This window comes from Parasteatoda tepidariorum, chromosome 4, assembly GCF_982258835.1.
Source record: "Parasteatoda tepidariorum strain Cologne lab strain chromosome 4, Ptep-v5.0, whole genome shotgun sequence".
In the NCBI taxonomy this organism is placed as follows: Eukaryota; Metazoa; Arthropoda; class Arachnida; order Araneae; family Theridiidae; genus Parasteatoda; species Parasteatoda tepidariorum.
Window position 1 is genome coordinate 88,020,226 of NC_141758.1, and position 20,502 is coordinate 88,040,727.

Sequence of the window (20,502 nt, forward strand, 5' to 3'; positions counted from 1 at the left end):
AATTTTTACTCGACAGATTCCTTCCCTTTAAATTGAGGCTACGGTTTCATGTTCTCTTATCTAATCGATAAATTGGGAAAATACTCATTAAAAACCATCGATTAACACTAGTAATTAATGCAAACTAATTTCTTAGCATGTTCTCTATGCATAAAACAAACTGATAATTATTTTAATAAAAATGTTTGAAATAAGGTTGCAGAGGGTCTTAAAAATTTTCAAAAATGAAATATAAAAATGAATCAAACGTTGATATATTTAAGTATTTGTAAAATCCACTACGCACTATTTTTCATGGGAAATATATCTGTAAGCAAAACTTCTGGTTTAAAATTGAAAAATTAAAGTGATATAAAAAAGAAATTTAGAAATTCGGTGTCCCACAGTGAATTGACCGTAAAGACTCGGTTTCCAGTAGAGCACCGAAGTCAAGCATGACTAGCAGCGGCCGGTGAGTGGGTGGATGACCACTTTGATCAGACTGCGAAGAGATCGAGGGTGTACACTATTCCTCCTTAAACTGTTCTACAGTAAAGTGCTCGACATCACGCGCAGGTCGTCGAGCTACCTTACCAACAGGGGAGCCTGCAGAGGATCAAAATTGTGACGTCATGTTTTCGGATCATTCTCAGGGATGTTTCCCAGACCGTTGCCAATAGTTCATTGCGGAGTTCTAGTGAAAACGTAAATAAATTATTACTACTACTCGGAAATTCCGCACAAAAATAGAATAATAGATGTATTCAGTGTAGCTCCAGGAATTGAACCCATTGCCTCCATCCTTTAAATCAGTTGGCAGAAGGAAATGTTCCTTTGTTATAGAGATTTCGTTAGGATAATGTGTGATATAACCAGTCTTCTCAAAATAAAGTTATTCATAAGCCATTTGTGCAACTTTTGCGATATGTAGATGGCCTCGGAACTCTCTATTTTCGAGGAGCGCCCTTATTTGATACAGGTTCGAATTCTGGCAAGTTCGCCTTTTTTCTCCTAAACGTAACCAACCGCATTGGTGACATAAAATATTAGACGGAACCGCGGTGGCTCAGGGATTAGAGCAATCACCTCCCTCGTGACCCACGTCTGAATCCCAGCGATGATTGGTCGATATGAATTCTGCTCCCGAATTGAATCAACAACAGTGCTGACGTAAGATATCCTCAGTGATGATGGATCATGGGTAATAAATCCCTTGTCGTCAGACGAACAGTGGGAGATTTTCGAGATTTTACTCTCAATGAAACGCAACTGCGGGTTAGTTTCATCAAAGGAGTACTTTACGTGGGCTAGTTTGGGTCAATTCCAAAGGCTAGGTTGGTCCACTTCTTGGTCTAGGAGTTTCCTTGTCTTCTGGAACGGGTTCAAAATCACAAGACCGGAGAAAAACAATGATTGTCATAAACTAAAAATTGGGCCGGCCGCTCAATGTTGGATATAAAATAAAATAAAATATTAAAAATATTAGACGAACCACGGTTTAGTTTCCATAGTATATGGGCAAATCATCTTTATTTTTCTAAATAACAAAATTAGCTTCCACGAAATTTCGAACCGAAGTTTATTCAGCTTTCAAAGTATCCTTGTCTTTGGAAGTGGGGACAAAACTATAAGTTCTTGGAGTTGTTATATACATTCCAAAACACTTACAAGCTATTCTATACCTTCGTAAGTGCTTTGGATTTATTCAGCGACTTTAGATCACAAATCTGCTATACATATTACATTTTTTCTTTTATACCTGCAGCCCACTTACTTCAACTACTCATTTACGAAAATATATAATGGACATGAGCCGGGATGGTTCAGAGTTCACATTCCAACGAGGTGACCCTGGTTCAAATCCCAGTGATGGTTGGTTGATACGAATTCCGCATCTAGCATGCACCGACCACGGTGCTGACGTGAAGTATCCTCAGTGGTAGAACGGATCATGGGTTAGAGTCCCCTTGCCGTCTGGCTAACCGTGGGAGGTTTTCGTGGTCTTCCTCTTTATGTAACGCAAATGCGGGTTAGTTCCATCAAAAAGTCTTCCACGAAAGCAAATTTCTCCCAATACTTGATCCAGGAGTCTTCTGGATTGGTTTCAAAATTACAAGGATACAGAGTTGAACATTAGTTGTCGTAAGCCCAAAAATTGGGTCAGCTGTTCAACGACGGTTATGAAATAAAAAAAAATAAAAAAATATGACGGACATCATTCGGCATCCTGTTTGGACGGACCACAGTGCTGAAGCAAAATATCCTCAGTGGTAGATGGATCATGGGTTAGAGTCCCCCTTGCCGTCAGGCTAATCGTGGGAGGTTTTCGTGGTTTTCTTCTCCACTCTCCAGGTAACGCAGATGCGGTTTAGTTCCACCAAAAAAGTCCTCCACGAAGACAAATTTCTGCCAATGATTGATCCTGGAGTTCCCTCGTCTTCTGGTTCGGTTTCAAAATTACAAGGATACAGAGTTGAACATTAGTAGTCGTAAGCTCATTTGCTCACAAAATTGCGTCTATTTAAAAAAAGAAAAAAAAAGCACTGTTAACAAGCGAGAAACATGCTTGCGCTCATGTAAAAACTAAAAAATGTCAATCATAATCAAATGAAGTATCCAAAACAGATGCATAAATATAACTTCAGGGGCTTTATTTTATACACTATCACTTTGCTTGGATAGTTGATTTCTTATCACTGCAAATCCGAATTCCGAAATCTTGATTGAATCCGTTAAGTTAGCAATATTTATAATTTAATCTCGTTCTAAAGAAATTAAATAATAACAAATTATAAGATTACTTATTATTAAACAACATTTAATAAGAATTTTCCATATAAATTAACTATGATTAAACAAGCTAGAGAAAAGTTAAGTGTGTTTTGAACATCCTTTACCGGGACAAAAAATGCCATTATTTTTCCACAAAAGTCTCCCTCATGAACATCACTCCTGCAAACACACCCTTTCTATCCGAGCCGGTATGAATGCTGGGAAGTTTACATTACTGTGTCCAATAAGTAACGCATCATTCGTAAACCGTAGTCATGATCTCAGAATTAAGACTAATCTACAAAAAAAATACGCATTTATGGGTATTTTAAGATCTTGGAGTGGTGTTGTCATCTCCATGACTGACACCAAAATTATGAATTCAAACATGGTGATTCTAACACAGTGGACAAAATCTGAAATAACTGAAAACATGTATTCTTTAAGGATGTTTAAGTATTAAAAATGCGCATTTATGAACAAAATTAGATAAAACTCGACAGTCTAAATGGTGCTCATTTTCAAAAATTAAAAATTATAAATTCAAAGATGGTGATTGTAACACAGTGGACAAAGTTTGAAATAACTGAAAATATGTATTGTTTAAGGATGTTTAAGCTTTAAAAATGCAAAGAACAAAATTAGATAAAACTCAGTAGATCTATAATGGTGCTCATTTTCAAAAATTAAACATGTTCCATAACACATTAATAAGCATTCAGAGCCATGTGAATGTATGTAAATAGGTTTAGTGATCTGAATCATTTTTCACTTAAAACCATCACCAGTAAGCGGATAAACGATTCGACCGATTCAATTCGAATTTATGAACTTGTCCTTTGAGTAAATGTAGAAATTTGAATGCTTAAAATTAAAAGGATTTCAATTATTAGTAAATTAAATAATATAAGAAAACAGAATTAAATTAAATAATATTAAAAAAATGTATAAATGCGTGCAATATTTTTTTTATTCGTTGCAATCTAAGCAAAAAGAGAAATTAACATTTAGGGATTCAAACTTCCTACACTATTAAAACAATACTTACGATTACTTCTTTGCTATTTTAAGGATAAAAAAATACTGAATCCGACGAAAAAAAGCTATATGTTAATACAAAGAAAGTAATTAACTGTTTTTTTTTTATAACTTAAAATAGCTTTTGCGCCAATTGATTAGCATATTAAAAGTCCCTTTCGTAAACACTAAAACTACATAGTGCGTAAAACTCAGCTATTTAGATTAAAACTTCCCTGTCCAGTTCTTTATTTTGTTTACTTAACTTCACCGTCTACTTCAAATCGAAGAAATATTCCAACCGTTTGAACTTTTAACTAATCTGAGCACATTAAAGGTACAGTCAGGTACCTTTGATGTATCATGTACCTTTAATTTTTTTTTAACCGTTTCTATTTCGTAAATTAACATGTATTTTTTCACCAATTCATCAGCATATTAAAAGTCTACTTTTCAAGTATTTAAACTACATAGTACGTAAAAATCAGCTATTTAGATTAAAAGTTATTCAGGGTGACCCGATCCAGTTTTTTTTAAAATTTTGTTTACTCAACATCGCCGCCTCCTTCAAATCGAAGAAATTTCCAAACCGTTTTAACTTTTATAACTAATCTAAAGGCATTAAAGGTTTAGTCATGAGCAACTCCCTCAGACGATTCCACTTTATGTTCTAAAGACACCATCCATTTCTTCGAAAGCTACTGAGCCAAGCATGGGGTCGAACAGACCTCGGAAAGAAGAACAATGCGACAACGAGTGAGAGAAGGGACGCGTGTCCCGAAATAGCAGCCCTATCCCGTCCCAAATTTATCCCTCAAACCAGCTATTTTGTCTTGAGACAGCTGCTGCAATCTGTATAGAAAGGGATACGTAATTATCGCAGGCTGAAGAGAGGATAAAAAAGAAAAGGATAAAAAAAAGTAATGATAAAAAAAAAACAGCAAACAAAAACACGTGCCCGCTGCCACAGCAAAAGAACAAATAAATACACCGATGGTCCAAATTTGGAGTACGAAACTATCAAAGAGAGGGGGAGATTTAAGGGGCTTTGGGACATGGGCCAGTGGCAGACGTAGACAAATGATGATCTCAAGTATCAGCAGCATGGAACTTAAGTACTAAAGACTTTAATATCTTTCACCCCTTGATGAACATTTGGGGACATAATGTTCCTAATCTCTGCAAAAATAGTCAATATGTTATATCTGGGACAATCGTACTGGGGACAATCGTCAGCAATTTCAAATCATGACGTCTGGTTTTGTTTTTTTCAATCTCGTTTTTTTCTTTTCTGAGAGAGAGAGTACTGCTAGATTAAAGACTGTCGCGGTGGTTCTTAAAAAGAGTTCTGAAACTTTTATTTTAAGGAGCGGGGCATCTTTTTTAACACTAGATTGCCTAAGGAAGTCAGTTTGACTGCTTTTAATTTCAATTAGAAAAATAATGATGTACATAATGACACAATTTCTTAGATTAGAATTTTGTGACTTTTTGTATAACATATAATTTTTTTTATTGTTAATATTTACTATTAACTTGTTATATAACTGTAAATAATATAAAAAATGTTAAAAATTAATTTTTAACAAATTTATTTACGCATTCACAATTTAGTCATTTTGACTGTTTTTGTGCAATATTGGTATATACTAATTTTCCGTCTTTCTAGTGTTAAATATATTTGGAAAAGGTATTTTTATTAGTTATATAGATTGAGACAAAGCATAAATAGTAAATCGATTTTCAAAAAGACATGACCAAAAGACAATGTTTAGCATTCACAAAACCATGGTTCATAAAAGGTGTTGCATGGAACTTCGGAGTTCTGGAAAAAGATCACAGTGGTTCCGAAAACAAGAACTTTTTTTAGGGCAGTCATGATTTTTAAAACAAATAATTATATTCATATCCAATTAATAATTCATTAAATATTTAATATTTAAATTATGTGTCAAAAGAAAAAAAGTTAAAATTCAAATAATTTTTTTCTGTTAACGCTGAATAAATTATAAAAAGCATGAGCTACTATAAAAATTGCTTTAGTATTTCACATTAAACTTTTTAAATCAAAATAAAATGTTGTCGTAGGCAACTAATTCAAGGAGTGCGATTGTTCTTGTTTTTCCAGTGGCGCCATCTACGGCCAGGAATTCCATGCCTGCCACACCCATACATCACACCCGTTTATAGGGTGGACCCATTCACACATTCACAGATCGCAAGTTTGATCTGAACCAGAGAACGATCAATCTCCAATTCAGTACTCCCAGAGATATAACTTGTTATGGAAATATGGAGGACTTTGTGATCCGACAGATTTAACGTACCCCAGTAAATATTTACTACACGGGGAGTTTTTGCCGGCTGTATTTGAACTCCGTGCTTACGAACGTTAGTTCAGTACCCTGCCAGCCAGGCCCTTCAAAATAAAATATGTTCAACAATAAAAAAGTATACTTCTCTATTGTTGATATTTATGTTGTACAGTGCATAAATAAATACGTAAATAAGGCGGAACACCCTGAATAACTTTTGATCTAATGATCGGCTATTGAACTCGTAATCGGACTCAATCTTAATGGCTTTTATGAAGCCTTAAAAAAAACATTTTTCAGAAACTATTCGATTGATACTATTCGACATAAATACTTTTGCGTAGTTTTCATTTTTTCGAATAACATTTAAAATTAAAGGTATATTGTTATAATACATTACGGGAGTTTACAATCTTTAATTTAAGGTAGCGACTGATACTTTAAATACTGTTTATGAATACATCACATTGTTCATAAAACTGATCGTTAAGTTCTAAATCATTTTACTTAGATTATTATGTCCATAATTGATTGTAAAATTCATAAAGTCAAAGTTTCGCTTAAAGATCGTCCATCAATTAGGGTTCCACTGCCGAAGAAAAATTAGAAAGAGCACTAAACTGCAATTACAAAAATAATACAGTCAAACCCCGCTATAGTGAACACGGTTTATAGTAAACTCCCGGATATAGTGAACGAAATGTTAGGTCTCGTGCCTTGCTATGCACGTATAATGATATTTTTTGTGGATATAGTGAACCAAAAAAGTGAGAAAGTTGGATATAGTGAACTTTTTTCTGTCTTCGATTGATTTTTTTCGTAATAATTTTGAAATTTCTAGTTCAAAATAAATACATATAGCGATTTTTAAAACCATCTATATAGGGGAATGTAGTGATAAACATTTTTTCTTGTTTGCATCTTTTTTCTTACTTTCCCATCCCTAAACAAACCAAGCAGATGTTTCCAACCCAGCATTCGAAAAAGCCGTAATCTTCTAGTATCTGAACAAATGTCGATGAATTTGGAAAACGATTTTATGAGACTACTTTTATGCTGACTTTTACGTGCTCGAATGGCAGGTTAGACAGGTTTAAAAAACGCAATAACAGAAATTCAGGAAAAATTATCTGAGAGTCGGGAAGTGTTTCCATATCTGATGTTGAAGATTGCTCATCAGCTAAAGATTACTAATGTATATATTTTTTTTCTTTTGTACGCAAGACGAGTAATAAAAAATAAAACATTTTTGCTACTACATAATATTTTTTCAATCATTTATTTGAATAGCGTGTAATAAAGGGGAGGAGTTTGGGAACCATTAGTTAAATTGCCCGCGTAGCGGATATAGTGAACTCCCGGTTATAGTGAACCGAAATTTCGGTCCCTTGAACGTTCACTATAGCTGGGTTTGACTGTAATTGTATAATTATTTGAAACACTCTTATTGAAATTATTTAACTTTATTACCTGCAATACACGGTGCATGCATGTAACAAATATTTAGTTGAAAGCCGGAAAATTCGTTAGTTTAAATTTTAAAATCAATTTGGACAAGTTGTCAAGATTTAGGCAAACAATTTGGAGTAGCCTCGCGGAGAAAGTAAAAAAAAAAAAAAAAAAAAAAAAAAAAAAAAAAAAAAAAAAAAACTTTTTGTCAAACAAAACGGTGACACTCAATAGAAAAAAGATCTCACACAAAAACTTTTTTTGGTTAGCCCGACGCATAAGTAGTCTCTTATAACCATAAAGCACTGAAAATACAGTGCTCTTTTATTTCTGTGCTGTGATCAGAGTTATTCAGAAATCAGAAACAGTAGAGGAAATCTTGATTTCGTGGGCCATGACTGAGGTTAGTGCTGTCCTTATCCTGAGTTTCAAAATCTTGTTTAAAGTCTTATAAAGAAAATATTTCAATTTTTGTTACTTTGAACGTATTCTTAAATTATTAACAAATCCCGAGCTCGAGACATTATTATTTTGAAATGGTCATACTTACGTAAAATATTGCATTTTGTCCTCTAATTTTTTTCAGCAATGCATACCATATTCTTTCTCAAAATTATGATTGCCACAGAGTTTTTTTTTTACCACAGAGAATTATGAAATTTTGCATCTAGAAACTCCATTAAAATAATCATCCATAAATGTTTACATATCTTATTTTCAGATTCGATCATTTTGATTTTTATGAATAGTTTCTGGAAATGTGTACACCACAGAACCCATACCTGATTTATCATCTTTATATGAAACAAATAGTTAAGATAATTTCAAATTTTCACGAAAAAATACACTTAAAATCGAAATTTTTACGATTTTTAAAAACTTTTTTTGGAATATTCTAGGTAGGAGATCCCCTAGTATCCTAGAAATGCGGGTCCTGTGTAAAAGTCCTGCTTTTACGACGACTCAAAACAAAAATAATTATTAGAGCGGCAATGGGTAAGGGGTAGTGCATTCGCCTGCCAATGAGATGACACAAGTTCGAATCCCAGCAATGGCTGGTTGATACGAATTGTTCTATGGCTGTATGGCTCGTATTGACCGCAAACGTAAACTTTCCTCAGTGATAGACGGATTATCAGTTAGAATCCTCTTGCTACCCTGTATAACCGTAAGAAGTTTACGTGGTTTTCCTTTCAATGTAACGCAATCAAAACGGTTCGTTCCATCAAAAAGTCTTCCACGAAGGTTAGATTTCTGCAATGCTTGATATGTCCTTTTCCTCCTCATTGAGTACAAAACTATAATATTGAATTTTCATTTTTAATTTAAATGCAACAACTGCAGCAATAAAAATAAAAGACAAACGCAAAAAGAAAAAAAAAAACTAAGAACAAGAGAAACATCTGCAGCGAAGGGAAAGTCTATGAATCCAAAAGGCCCCTGGCTTCAAGGTAGATCTCCACAAGAGTGCTGCGTTTGGTTAAACGTCGTCAGAAGATGAGGTTGATTACGTCCCAGAATACAAAGACTGCAGATGAGACTTGAAACTATGCCGAAACGTTGCAAATGTTTCGAGAGACAGTCATAGCCAGTGGCGAGCTAAAACTCAGCCACCGTTTTTATGTTTCAGCCATTTTGAAATTAGAGATAATTTGTTTTTCCGAGACTTTTGATCTCTTCTAACAGCGAGGTTCTTTTTTGAACTCTCCAGACGTGGTATTTTTGATGAATCGCTTTATCGTTCCATAAGATATACTAGAAGGAGATGTTTGCAGAGTCAAGGCACCCTTTTTGGTCAATTTTATTTCCATGGATTCTACACAATGCCCAGGGATCCACTGTAAAACAATAATAGTAATTATAATTTCAAAAATTGGTCAACTGGTTGTTTTCAGAGCCCATGTCTAAGCTATATCATCTTATATGATAGAAAAGAAATTTTCCCTAATAAAAATAAATTTAAAAAATAAAACAAAACCTTAATGCTTTTTTCTTTTTTAATCCTAGATTTTAAATCCTCAGGGCAGCGTTTGCCTTCCAATGAGGCGAACCGGGTTCGAATCCCAGTCGATACAAATTTCGCATCCGGCTTGCAACGACCAGTGCTGACGTGAAATATCCTCAGTGGTAGACGGATCATGGGTTAGAGTCCCCTTGCCGTCAGGCTAACCGTGGGAGGTTCTTGTGGTCTGCCTCTCCATGTAACGCAAATGTCTACCAAAATGTCCTCCACGAAGGCATGTTTCTCCCAATACTCGACCCGGGAGTTCCCTTGTCTTCTGGATTGGGTTCAAAATTACAAGGCTACGGAGTTTAACATTAGTAGTCGTAAACCCATGAAATTTTGTCGGCTGTTCAACGTTGGTTGTAAAATCCTAGGTTTTTTCAGAAATTTACTTGAGCCATTAGAGTCCTAGAAATACGGGACCCTGGGTAAATATCTCGTTTGCTCTACCCTTGTGACTGCTCTGTCGGCACAAAAAATAATTAAAAAAAACCTATAAATTAGCTTTTCTTTTTCCAAAATCAATAGGTGAGAATGTTTTCTGTTTGTAAAGGTGAACATGTTTACGGCGCCATCGGAAGATGTTCCATCGGTAAATGTGTCACTCATCAAAGGCAGGAACTACTTAGCTAAAACAACAAAAGAATCTCTGTTTTAATGGTGCTGACTCAATATCTTAATTCGAAAGACAAGGTGAGCTTTCTTGGGATCCCAATCCGAGCGGAGAAGCAGTGACTCACCGCCTAATTTGTCATGTTTTCGGTATGTTTGTGTTATGGTCCTTCAATCTCTTCACGGATTTCTGACAAAGCTTTCGAGATTCTATCTGATTTTGGCGACTAAAATTGAACTCTGCCTGATGAAAATATCGCTATTATGTGCATCGTCAAGGCCTAGATGAAATCCATTGTTTTCAACTGCAGTATGAACAGGGGGCAAAATAAAACATCACCTTGGAATCTATTAATTAGATTTTCGCGATCCAATCTTATCATGAATTGCTAATTAATTTATGCAGACACTATTTTAAGTAACGGAATCAATCATAAAACAGAACTTTCCTTAAATAGTTTTTTTATAATCGTCGTTGAACAGCCGACTCCCAATTTTGGGAATACTGCCACCAATGTTCAACTCCGCAAGCTTGTAATTTTGAACCAATCCAGAAGGCAGAGAAATTCCTGGATCAGTAATACCAGAGGTATGATTGGTTATGCGGACATGGAGGACTTTGTGACTCGACAGATTTAACGGGCATCAATCACTATTTACTACATAGGGGATCTTTTCTTTGTTGACGAAATCAGGTTTTCGACTTATAAATTTTGGAAGTCGGTCGCAGTCTGCAAAATATGGTCCCATTAAATAATAGTTTGATCATGTTCAAATAGTGAAAGAAATGCAATGAGATACGCAAAAAATTTTAATTAAGATTACGGAGATAAAAATATAAATTTTTCTCTAGACAAAATTATAAGCACCATATTTTCCATATTGTGGTTTACTCTCATATTTGAAGGTTCAAAAATCAATCCGAAATTGTCAAAATAATGTTTATTCAGAGAAAGAAGTTTTTGTATCAGATCTCGTAATTTAAAATATCGTCTGTACAAAGTAATTGGTATATTTAATTTTAAACCATGGAACCAATAATATTACATTCTTCAAGTGTAAATCCGTTAACTAGATAAAAAGCTGTTAAATTGTTCCGTTTTTTCTTTTTAAATTTTTTATTTCAGGTTCTGAGCACATAAAATAACAAAACAAATATGTTTTATCTTTTTGAGCTTGTGAGAATGCAGAGAAACATAAAATTAAAACATGCAAGTTTATAAATTTTATCTCTCCCTTTGTACTGTAATGATAGTCTGATTTGAAACTATAAACTTGTAATGATAGTGTGGGGAAACAGTAAGGCATTTTATCAGAGTTGATCATAATCATGTTTTATTTAAAAATATATGTATTAAGCATTGGAAATACTTAATATTATTTAACAACAATAATGCAACTAAAATTTTTAACACCACTAACAATAAAAAGGTTAATATCGTTAATTAATTATATAATAAATGAAGTCAGTTACTTTTTTTCTATCTAACTCAAAACCTTAGTGAATAGTAAGGACAGAGAATCAATTTGTCAAATGAAAAGTAAATTAATTTTGATCAGAAAGCATTTTTAAATTTAATTACTTTTGACAGAACAGGTCACTATTCTTTGCAGTACTGTATAAGTGATGTTTTCTACATAAATCTATGATTTGTTGTTGTTGTTCATTTACGTCGCACTAGAGCTGCAAATGGGCTATTGGCGACGGTCTGGGTAACATCCCTGAGGATGATCCGTAGAAATTCCATCACAATTTTGATCCTCTGCGGAGGGGATGGCTCCCCCGCTTCGGTAGCCCGACGACCAGCGCGAAGTCGAGCACTTTACGGTAGAACAGTTTAACGAGGACCAATACCGCTCACCCTCGGTCCCTACGCAGGCTGATCCAAGTGGTCACCCACCCGCACACTGACCGCAGCCAGTGATGCTTGACTTCGGTGATCTGCTGGGAACCGCGTCTTAACGATCAGTCCACTGCGGGACAAATCTATGATTTAAAAAAATCATAATGACCAATCATAATAATACGTTATTATAATTTCAATACTTTCTGTCTTCATCATAGTTTTCAATGATGAAGACAATTTTACTTTATATTTTACCCATCAATTACAGACTTGCTGTAAGTAATTCCAAGAAGTTGGCTACACATTTATGGAAATATTCGGAATCTTCATTTGTAAAACATGTTTAACCCTAAACAATCGACTTTAGAGATTTGACAAAATAATGTTCTACGCTTGTAACGCAATGGTGTCTGCACAGGAGATTGTAGGAAAACAAGAAATTTCATTTACAGGTTCAAATATTCATCTAGATAGCAGATAGATAGTGAACTTGGCATCGCATCTTGGCAAACAGTTAGTAAAAGTAATGGAAAATTCTTTGGATATTGTGGTATCTCCACTCCTAGCAGGCTCAGTTGACAGCAATCGCTATGACCAAAAGCATATAGCCGGCAAGGCATGATGCTAGCCACTAGTCAGATACATCAGACAGCACATTATCAAGTTACTGAGCCATTGTGGTTCAGGGATAGAGCGTTCGCCTTCCAATGCGGCGAACCGGGTTCGAATCCCAGTCGATACGAATTCCGCATCCGGCTTGCACCGCCACAGTGCTAACGTGAAATATCCTCAGTGGTAAACGGATCATGGGTTAGTCTCCTTGCCGCCAGGTTAACCGTGGGAGGTTCTCGTGGTCTTCCTCTCCATGTAACACAAATGCGGGTCAGCTCCATCAGAAAGTCCTCCAAGAAGGCAAATTTCTCCCAATACTCGATCCAGGAGTTCCCTTGTCTTCTGGATTGGGTTCAAAAATTACAAGGCTACGGAGTTGAACATTAGAAGTCGTAAACCCATAAAATTGGGTCGACTGTTCAACAACTTTTCAAATAAAATAAAATTATCAAGTTATTGTTAAACGCAGAGTAATAACATCGTTGAATCTAATAAGCACGCAAGCAAATATGAAACACGATAGATAACCTACAAATACCGGTCACCCCTCCATAATTATCTGGTGATTTACTTTATGTAACATTGATTACAACAACTAAATGTTTAACATTAACTATTAAAATCACTAAGGAAGAAAAATATATGCAAGTTGCTGCTTCGCAACTAATATTGAAAAAAGATCTATGCTAATTCCCTATTAACGAAGCATAATGCGACCGCTCTGCCCCCTGACAAGCCATCATGCAACTATCACGTGAGGTATAAACAAGATCCCCAAAGTATACAAAACCTTGATAGGTATTCGATGAAGAAAGTTAACAATATCATTGCTTTTGGATTCGCTGACCAACGGAACATTACACATTTACAATTCATTCTTAAACCTGAAAAATTGAGAATTTTTTTTATTTAAATTTCAATTAACACAGTCTTTTGAAACACTTTAATTATGAGTCAGGACCTGATGCTAAATCTATCTTGCTTATGATAGCTAACAAAAATTAAGATCGAAAATAAATCCGAAAATTCCAAAAGACGATTCTATTATATTTCTGGGGGAAAGTTGAAACCTAAATCTACAATGAAAAAGTATCTAGCTTTTTATTTTGTATGATACTCCCTAAAATAATGCAAAACAGGATTTTCAGTGTTTTTCCAAATAATAAAAGGTTAAATTTGTTCTAGATACATGGTACAATGTAATTATCATTCGTAATGTATATTTTTACGATAATACTTGTAGAGACAATATGCACAATGGGGGATCGCAAATTTAAGCGAGTAAAAAAAAGCCCCATTCTCAGCTGACAAATCAATGATATAGAAGACATGTGCTTAAATATCAAAACTTGACCGATCAAACTGGAAAGTGTTTTGAATAATCACTTTTTGATTCCCATGCACGACCAAATAGGTTTTACTTGTCATTATCAAAAGAGTTTATTCAATTACAAAGCCCACAAACTATAATTTTAAAATTGCGAAAAACATTGTCATTCGAAGCTGTTACATCTAAAATGTTTTATCAACACAGTTGTCATATCTAAAAATTTGATCCATATTAATACGTTCCAATGCTAATAGTCTCAGTATTTTCTATTATTTATTTCCCTCTGTGTCATTCGATTTCTGTTGAAAAAGATTAAGTTATTGTACTGAAAACTATCAGAACACGTCAAAGACAACCTTTCAAAATATGAACATAGAAAAAGTTTTTATCTGAAATTGAACATGCAAATTTCTGTAGCCTTTACATTAAGGAATAATAGAAGACAAATTTGAACACTACAAACTAATAAAAAAATATTTATTTATTAATCGTTAAACAATAAATAAAAATTTATAACAATACATGCAATTTATATACAAAATTTAACATAAATTAAATTTGGAATTTTAAGTTGAATGCTGATTTTTGTATGCATTCTTGGATAGATTTTTTACAATCATTCTAATATCTTTCAATACATTAGAAGGTGACTAAACTTCAGTGCATCCCAGAAATATCTAAAAAACAATATACACAGTTTTCTTAAAATTTAATTTAATTATTAAAATTAAAATAAGACATAAGGTAACATAATTCAGACTCAGAAATTCTTAACCTATCATTTCCAGTTTTCAAACATCAAAAATAGGTAAAAATAAACTTTTTAAGTTCAATGATTTTCGGATAGATCAATTGAGAAGAAATGGACCACAGGAAGTTTCAAGGTCATCCTTGACCTGCTCGTTTAAAATATTTAAAAAAATCGGGTAAACAATCATCAGTTGATTTACAAAATAATTCATTATTGAGTTGTTTATCAAACAGCAAGAGGCACTAATAGGGGACATGTTGCACAATTTAAAATATTTAGCTGTGAGAGAAAAATAATTAACAATTAAAACTCCAAAATAAAGTAACTTTAATTGTGATCAATTAAAAGCGTCGTGTTTTGAAGATTAATATATTAACTATAATTGAATAAATATAATCTATTTTAAGAAATAACATTTCCATTCAAGTATTTTCATGAGAAAATTTTTTTATAAATATGTGTAATTATTAATAGGAGTTCCCTATCTTATAGCTTTTTAATATCGTTTAACTTTTAAATTTATATTTAACCATCAAATTCTTTTCTCAATAAATATATTTTTTAAATTACTGGAGCAAAATGTATTGAGAACAAACAGATAATAAATGTACACATTGTTTATTTTATTTTTCAGTAAGTCAAACATTTATAAATTACAAAAAAAAGAACTATGTCATGTTTTTTAAAGGATATATACATAGCATGATAGCTTGAAGTAATAATTTGAAATTACCAATAATTTTTAAGTCACTGTTTAGTTTACCTTTCTTTAGTTTTTTATTTTTATATATTTAAAAAATATTCAATATTATTAAGTATACACAAAAAACACAATGCATGCATTGTTTTCATAAATATAGATCAAAGAAGACAGTTTAGAAGTCTTACTTCTGTTTCTTTGTGACGAGAAGCGTACTCATTAACAATTTTCATTTCTGATGGTGTAACTCCACCAAGTACAATGATGAATATGACAGGATTATCGCTAGGTTGAGGTAGCCTGTAAAAATAAATTGGAAAAAAAAATACTAATTTCATGATACAATATGATGCACTCAACTTTTACAACACTGTTAAATTAAATTGCAAGAATTGTAGAATTTTCCAAGCTCCTACTGTATCGCAAATTAAAGTTACAAAAACTATACAATTTAAGGAGATTCTTCAACAGAACATGATAAAAATTGCAATATTTTTTAGGTTTTTAAAATACATAAAACTAACATGACATAGCATTGCAGAATTTCTTTTACCTCCCCCATACAGTAACCACATTCTATTATAATGAAGATGCATTAAGTCCTGTTTGTTAATCCATGGAAGCAATATTATTTTAATGTATGTCTGCACTCAACCATTCATTCGATTATAACGAACAAAATTTTATCATTTGATTTAGAAGAGTTTTAAATAACTTCTTTAAACAATTACAGCTGAACCTGTTTACCTCGAACCTCCTTATCTCGAAAACCTCTATAGCTCGAAATTTTTAAATTTTACTGTCTAAAAGCAATGTATTTTCCATGTTAATGTCTAATTTTTTTTTCAAAATCTGTTTCTCGAATTTCTTATAATAGAGCACAGATGTCAAAACTTTCCTTCTCAGTAGAACTTGGAGACAGAGATGAATTTTGTGAACCCACAAGAAGTAGGGATGAACAAGTTGGGGGTGTTTCTTGGAATTTCAATCACTATCCCTGCACTTCCTTAACTAGAAAGGAATACAATGATTCTGGCAATAAGTGAGGGGTTAATGAGTAGTGACCATCAGAGGTTAGCTTTTCAATATAGATAAGAAAGCTAAGAATAGAAATTCATTTTGACCTCAAAATTGCAACCAATGGATAAAAGGATAATTAAGAGTTTTAAAGTGAATTATAGAAAACGATCTATGAGGAATTTGCGATCTTTCTAACCTCAAAAGAATAATAGAAACAAATAAGGTTATCAGTCAAAAATCTTGGAAAATTATTTTCAGTGTCAAATGTATGTTAAAAACTGTTATGCAAATAGATGTATGTGGTATAATTAATTAAAAGAAATGTTTCTATTTTTCAACTAAAAACAAAGCACTTTTAATAGAATTTCTTAATTAAATTTAATTTTTTTATAGTACCTGCATAACTCGAAACCTCTTTATCTCGAATTTTTCGCCTTTCCTGTGAGATTCGAGGTAAACAGGTTCGACTGTATTTCCTTTGTTTTTACTGCAAAATAAAACAATTGGTATATCTTTTGAATAAAGGAAGAGTAAGCCACAAATCCTTATCTACACTTTATTGTCATTCATAATATGTGTAATTTTCTTTTCAAAGAGTACTATAAATTTATCATTTTCTTTCGCGAAAATTATATTCACTCTTTTTTGTAAAATGTCAGTCCCCTTGTGTGGTTGATTTACAAGTTAAAACATGCGGTCTTCACAGTTATCCTGATGTATGTTATTTACTAAAAACTGCAGCCCCGAATCAGCATGTTATTTTTGATGCACTTTTCATGTATGAAGTATTACTTTAAAGGGTACTTTAACATATAGTTCCATATTTTTTTGGTCTCATGATATAATAACCTCATGTTAAAACATCCATTTTCAACTGGACCAAAAGGGTGGATATCTAAGGCTGATTTGATAGAGCGAATGAATGTTTATTTATCTGATAATTAAACATAAAATAACTCCCACTCTAATACAAAGCAATGAGATAAAACCAAAAACAAAACAATCAGATAAAAATGCTGCATTACTTGCATAGCAGATTCATTAGCAAAGTTGGTTTCCCCAGATAACATGTAAAAAAATGCCAGGAAAATTATTATCTCTTCCATTTTGTAGTTCCTAAAAAAACAAAAATAGCATAATTAAAACAATTAACATTGGATGAATAATATAAAAAAATATAAAAACTGAGACAAACCAAGAAACTAAGTTAAAAATGCAACAATGATTATTTGAATAATATTTTGTTTTAGCCAAAAGCAAACATTACAAATATGTAAGAATAATGGAGATGTTTTTAAACATACCTATAGAAATTCTTTTTTTATTAGAATATATGTACATGTTGAAATTCTTAATATCCTTCGAAAACTTCTCTTTAGATAATATAATTAAAAAATATGAGTTTCCAATGAATTAAATCTCACAAAAAAACTATCTTTTTCTAAAACTGGAGGTAATCTTCCCATTTGTATGGTATCTTAAAGACTTATGCAATCTATATTTTGATGCCTAAACAAATGAAGTTAAGATGCTGCACTAAATTTTGTATTAAGAAATTTAATAGCGTTGTTTAGGCTTAGTGCTTTGTGGTTTTAGTAAGCTTAGCTTTTTTTCTTTCCAGTGGAAATTATCATTAACAGGCAAAACAGTGAGGAATAAAGTTATAACAAGTTAGCGCCTCTAAGTTCTCTTTTTGATACAATACAGCTACATTTAAAAGCACGTTCAATTTTGTATTCATTCTGATGACTCTCAAGTCACAATGCATTAAATTTTTGTGATGATTTTGATGACTCTAAAGTGACAATTCATAAAATTTAACAGATTTTGACAGAAGAGGCAATTTGAAACTAACAGATAAGTAATTGATACAATCACAGAAATATAATAAATAATTATTTCTAATTAATAATTGTAGCTTACAATTTACAAAGAAATTTTCAAACAGCAAGAAGAATTCACTTTGTAACTTGTACTGTAAGTACTTTTTTTTCAATTTCAGGTGATTCATTTTACTTAAAAAGCAGTTCATATAGTTATTATAACCAATTTATTTAGTATATTTATTCATCTAGTAATAAATTCATTTTAATTAACTATAAGACAACCAACAAATTTAAGAATATAATTTGTGTTCAAAAAAAATTTATACAAATCTTACATTTCTTCTTTTTCAGTTATCATCTGCATTATATTGTTCAGAATCTCTTCACTCGATGTTGTTAAATATTGTAGCAAAGCTTTTTCAATAGCAGCTAAATTATCAACACCTTTTGAACTAGAAAATTCTAAAGCTTGAATCACTGCAAATGTTTGTTGAAGAAGTCCAGTAAATTTAGCCATGACTTTTGAATTTTCTCTAAAAAGAAAAAAAATCTATAAAAATCATTAAAAAATTTAAATGTTTTACAATAAATATATACAATATAATTAGAATGTGTTTCTTTATGACAGCAAAAGAGACATTACAAAATAAAAAATAATTATCCTAAGACATAAATGTCACTCTTTATAATGCGTCTATGCCTCTAAAAAAATTTTTAAAATGTAATTTTAAATGAGTTTAAGATGAAAGAAGAAAAGCAGAAAACAAATTTACCAATATGAAGAAAAACAAAATAAACATGTGTTAAAATTAGATATACTAATCTAACAGTTAACCAAAAATTGCTAAGAACAAAAAATAAAATGAAATTGATGAAGAATTCTTACAGTATACAAAAAGCTGTCGAGATCCAATCCTATAACTGTAATGTAGTTAGGACACTTATGCATTTCTTACAAGTGCACACCACTTTTTTCCTTTTTTTTAAAAAAAAAAATTAGCAAACTACTTTAAATTTAGTTTCCAGCCATTAGCTTTCTTTGTTTTCTAAACATCATAAATAATTAAAGTAACAACAAAAGAAAAATATTTTATCATTAATTTTATTAACAAAACTGTCCTGTACAATAAACACTTAGTAATTTTATAACAACATTTGGATCACTGAACAAATACCCATCGAATAAAAATAACATTTCACGTTTTTTTTATAAAAAAAAAGGAGACAAACTCGAATGTCATAATTATAGAGGCATTACACTTTACTTTTAAAGGTGGCACTTAATAATGATGTCGCTAGTATTATTAATAAGGATAATAAGATATTTTAAATAATGATAAATTTGAATATAAATATCATATGTTATAAAGATTTATTATATTTATCGAATATATTATTCTAAAAGTTGATTAATTTCATTTGGATATAGAAAATGACCAATGTAAAAATTATATGAATTAGTTAATAATAATCACAATAATATATATTAGCAATAATTAATTAAAATTATTAATTAAAAATAAATTATTAATTAATAATATATCATAAAATAGCAATATTTCTTCAGTTTGAATAATTTTGTCATCATATCGTTTTAAATATTCCTGACAATATTACCTAGTTTTAATGTAGAGATATTAAAACTTTTTCTTGCCCTCTAAAGAACCTGGTATATCAAAGGAACTACTGTATTTAAAAACATAATTCAAAGAAGTTTGGACAATTATTTTATGAATCATAAATAAATTAGAATAGTTATGTAACAGGATTTTAACTTTTCTTAGTTACCCAACAACAATCAAAAAATTTATATTACAAAGAATAGTAATCCAAACTGTCAAGTAAATTTTTAAACTTACTTAAAACAGATAACTTTTTTCTTTAAAATATCTGGTGTCGGGCGTGAGCTTGCATCTACATTAAAACCCTCTTTACCAGCACATTCTACTATTTGACGATTCATTTCAATTAATGCTTCCTAAAATCATTTTAATTATGAGAATTTTTTTTAAAAAGAACTAAGTAAACATTAAATCGAAAAATTGATTTAATATCTTTTTAACCATCACGTGGAAAATTTATTCAAAGACTTCCCTATTAAAATTAGATTCTGCCATAAAGAAATGTGGGTAAAATAATTTTCCCCACGTGGTATTCAACCAAGTTTGGGGTTGACAGTAAAAGGCATAATTAATAAGTGAAAGTTGAATAGAAAATTTCAATATGCTATCAAATTGCTCTTTGTTTTTGTATTATTTGGGGGACAA

At 31.9% G+C, this 20,502-nt stretch overlaps 1 protein-coding gene across 4 annotated transcripts in view; it reads right to left on the reverse strand.

Annotated features, from left to right (window-relative positions):
- Positions 1–8,833: 8,833 nt before the first annotated feature.
- The window catches only part of LOC107454112 (sec1 family domain-containing protein 2), a 36,014-nt gene continuing 24,345 nt past the window's right edge, over positions 8,834–20,502 (reverse strand). For 3 of the 4 annotated variants that reach the window (XM_087161571.1, XM_087161569.1, XM_087161572.1), the window contains 5 exons: positions 20,095–20,213; positions 18,571–18,768; positions 17,435–17,525; positions 15,578–15,689; positions 14,402–14,615 (listed from right to left, as the gene is read on the reverse strand). In XM_087161571.1, coding sequence (XP_087017697.1) covers positions 15,675–15,689; positions 17,435–17,525; positions 18,571–18,768; positions 20,095–20,213 — 423 coding nt within the window. In that variant the 3' untranslated portion in view covers positions 14,402–14,615; positions 15,578–15,674. Of the gene's footprint in view, positions 9,371–14,401; positions 14,616–15,577; positions 15,690–17,434; positions 17,526–18,570; positions 18,769–20,094; positions 20,214–20,502 lie in introns of those variants that run through there. The other variant, XM_087161570.1, reaches the window with a different exon arrangement.